We start from the raw sequence: 3,520 nt of genomic DNA, 5'->3' as shown, positions 1-3,520 counted from the left end.
ATGAAGATATTTTGTAAATTTCCTACTGTAAATATATCAAAACTTCATTTTTGATTAGTAATATGCATTGCTAAGAACTTCATTTGGATAACTTTAAAGGCGATTTTCTCAATATTTAGATTTTTTTGCACCCTCAGATTCCAGATTTTCAGGTATCTCGGTCAAATATTGTCCTATCGTAACAAACCATACATCAATGGAAAGCTTATTTATTCAGCTTTCAGCTGATGTATAAATCTCAATTTTCAAAAAAAATTGACCCTTATGACTGGTTTTGTGGTCCAGGGTCACATATATATATATCTCTCTCAAGGCTAAAAAGATAAATATAAGATAAACATATATTAGGATGCACATATATTGATGCACCTGCTCTACAATAGCTTAAAAAGTTGATATTTTAGGCTACTGTAGAAAAATGCAATTAAAATCAAGTTAAATATTTCTGAAATGTTTTTTTTTTTTCTTAAAACAAGTACAAATAATTAGTCCTTTTCATGCATAGTATGCACCAATAGATAAAAAATAAAAAAAAATCACATTAAAATCAGTTTTGAAAAATCATTTCAGATATTTGATAAATTCCCCATCCCACTAGTTCAAGTGCTCACATAAACGCTCCACATCTCACATAAATCTGATCGTTTTTCTCCCCATTTCATGAGGAGACGATTAGATACTAAAACACTGTAATGAAATCTCTTTCTGAGGGTTTGCCAGTGGTAAATGATAGCAATTACTGTATAAAAAAAACACAGGCAAAAGATAATATCATAATCACATTATACAGTTAGGATCCCTTTTCTTCCAAAACACAGCCATGCTCCGGTTCAATAGTAGCAATTCAGTTTTATTTGTTGTACCTTCGCAGAAAGTTTATATCTTTGCTGATTACAGAAGGGCTGAATAGTAAGCGCGCATGGTATATAGAAAACACAATTCAACTTAATAATAATAAAGTATTTAGTATTTATTTACATTTGGGCTGAGAACAGAATCATTTAATTCAAGCTACTATACTGGTTTTGGACACACAGATGGCTTTTCTGTCATTCAGTAGTAGACATTTGGATTCCTTTACGAAATACTTCACGTTCACTGATAGACAGATGCATTCTGGGCTCAAAAACAGACACATTCGAGTGCTGTGAAAATGCTGTGTGACCATCGCTCGTCTTGTGAACACGATACATCAGGATTAAGGTGTGTGTTGTGGTAGCGATGACCTTGTTTGTCAGCTTCAACGGGTTAAACATGGATAGTTAGGGTGTAAGCGTCGCAGGTGCACGTACATCGCACCGCATGAAATCAAAGTGCATCAGCTGGTAACTTCAACGCGAGCCACCGGCCGCTGAGAATACTATGAGCGAATCTGCCGACGAGCAGCGTTCTTCCCGCTCAGCGTCAGCCAAACGGCTTCAAGCCTGTAACCTACGCTTCTTAGGCACGGATTAAAAAAAACAAGGCACCTCTAGCGTCGAAGCATCAACACTGTCCCGAAAAAAGAAAGCAGTACGTTTACACACAGCAGCATTCGGCTCTCTGCTCTCGTACTCTTTGAGCTGGAACTAAAACAACAAAATATTCCCTTATTTTAGACATCAGAAGGTCTATGTACAATACAGTTCGAATGCATTAACATTCAGAATGAAAATGTGCTTTTTACATTCAGAGGGAGACGTCTCCACTTCAGTTGTGTGGTGTACGATTTGCGCTACTCTTGTGAGAAATAAAAGGCATTTTTTTCAATAATAACAATACGGTAAGAGCTAACACAATAACAATCATAATTATAATAATAATTAAAATAAAATAAAAACTTTTTGTTTCACTAGCTATTGCCTCCTGAGATGATGGGCTCCTGCTTTGAATTCTGGGAAAGGGCTGCTGGAATGTTTTGGTGAAAGGTAAACAGCATCTGGGAACGAGGGCGAGTGTGTGCTTGAATAAGAGCGCTGCGTTTGATTGAACAGGTGCAAACATTCACGGAAGAGGGCAGGTGATTCGGGAGGAAAAGGAAAACCTGAATGGCAGCAGGAGGTGGGAGTTTTGAATGCTCTCCCTCTGCTGTGGTAATGAGATGCTATCAGGTGACGCTCAGCTGGGCGAAGCCAATCAACTTCACCTCATCTGGGATCTCTGTGCTGTCACAACCAGACGCCTGGAGACACAAACACAAAGAAACAAATGCATGTTAATGCAGCTGAAACAAATCACAGCCTGGGTGACTGCTGAAGCATTATTTAAAGGAATGTTCCGGGTTAAACGTGTTAAGCTTTTTTTTTTTTTAGCACTGGTGGCATAATGTAGGTTACTACAGACAATAATTTGATGCTTAGCAAAAATAAAGCAAGTACAAATTAAAACTAAATAATAATAGAATATGTGGCATAATTTAAATTACAACAGGCAATAATTTGACTTTTTGAAAAATAAATTAAATACGGTATTAATAAAAATAAAATGAAATAAAAAACTGTGAGCTTTTAAACCTTCCAGAATGTGGGTACGCATTCACTTACATTTCAAGTGCATACTATAAATAAAATAACGAATGAATGAATGGTACATGGTAATCAACATTATGTCAATAGAGTTTAACTTGCATTGAATCTGGATAATTCTACTTACATTTTTGTGCATACTAAAATAAAATAAAATTATAATCAAATAATACAAAAAAAATAAATGTAATGAATAATGAATGAATGAATGAACAAACCAACTCAAGGTACTTGGTAATCAACATAATGCCACAAATTCTTTCAATAGTGTTTAACTTGCACTGAACCTGATCATTCCTCTATTCCCTATACTTCACATTTTGACTTCATTTCCAAAAACGAATATCTAAAAGACTTCAAAAAGGGAGGTTAAGGGATGGAAGGCAGAAGAAAACATGAGAAAGCAATGAAATGGTTGTGTCTTTGACAAGTGTCTAATGACGGAGCGGCGCTGGACAAAGAGCAGATCATGTTATCGCAGATAACACAAGGTAACACCAGCCCGAGTGTCTGGAGGAAACCGATCGCATGTCTGTTTTCTCTGGAGGAGACACAGAAACTATCAGCTGCTCAGGGTCAGACGACTGATCTTAGACAGAGGTGTGTGTGTGTGTGTGATACAGGGTCTTGTATGTGTATTTATGTGTTGGTCAGTGTCTACTCTCTCTGAAAAACACTGCAGTGAAATACGGGCTTGAGTTCACGCTCCTGCTAAATAAGAGGGACTGTGACCCGTAGAAAGGTCCGACCATAAAACTCCTGGCTGACGTAACTCACATTTCTCCTGGGTGAAGCATTATGAATTACTCGCAGAGGAAGGAAGGACTACTTCTATCAATCTGTGTCTGTGTGTGTGTGTGTGTTTGAGCACTTACATGTGCAGAAAACACTCTGATGGACACATATTGTAGACACTGGTAAAATAAAAGTGATATGTGGAAATATTTATAAGCTTCATATGCAGAGTCAACTAAAAGACAGCAGAAATGTGTGTGTGTGTGTGTGTGTGTGTGTGT

At 37.0% G+C, this 3,520-nt stretch overlaps 1 protein-coding gene across 1 annotated transcript in view; it reads right to left on the bottom strand.

Annotated features, from left to right (window-relative positions):
* Positions 1 to 839: 839 nt before the first annotated feature.
* Positions 840 to 3,520, bottom strand: part of LOC107674756 (STE20/SPS1-related proline-alanine-rich protein kinase-like) — a 75,042-nt gene continuing 72,361 nt past the window's right edge. The window contains exon 14 of the mRNA XM_016468849.1: positions 840 to 2,161. Within this exon, the coding sequence (XP_016324335.1) occupies positions 2,087 to 2,161 (75 nt within the window). The 3' untranslated portion in view covers positions 840 to 2,086. The remainder of the gene's footprint in view (positions 2,162 to 3,520) is intronic.

Source organism: Sinocyclocheilus anshuiensis, unplaced genomic scaffold (genome assembly GCF_001515605.1).
Source record: "Sinocyclocheilus anshuiensis isolate Anshui unplaced genomic scaffold, SAMN03320099.WGS_v1.1 scaffold680, whole genome shotgun sequence".
NCBI classification, from domain to species: domain Eukaryota; kingdom Metazoa; phylum Chordata; class Actinopteri; order Cypriniformes; family Cyprinidae; genus Sinocyclocheilus; species Sinocyclocheilus anshuiensis.
The sequence above is the reverse complement of the archived record's forward strand: the minus strand, read 5'-3'. Positions and strand labels throughout refer to the sequence as shown.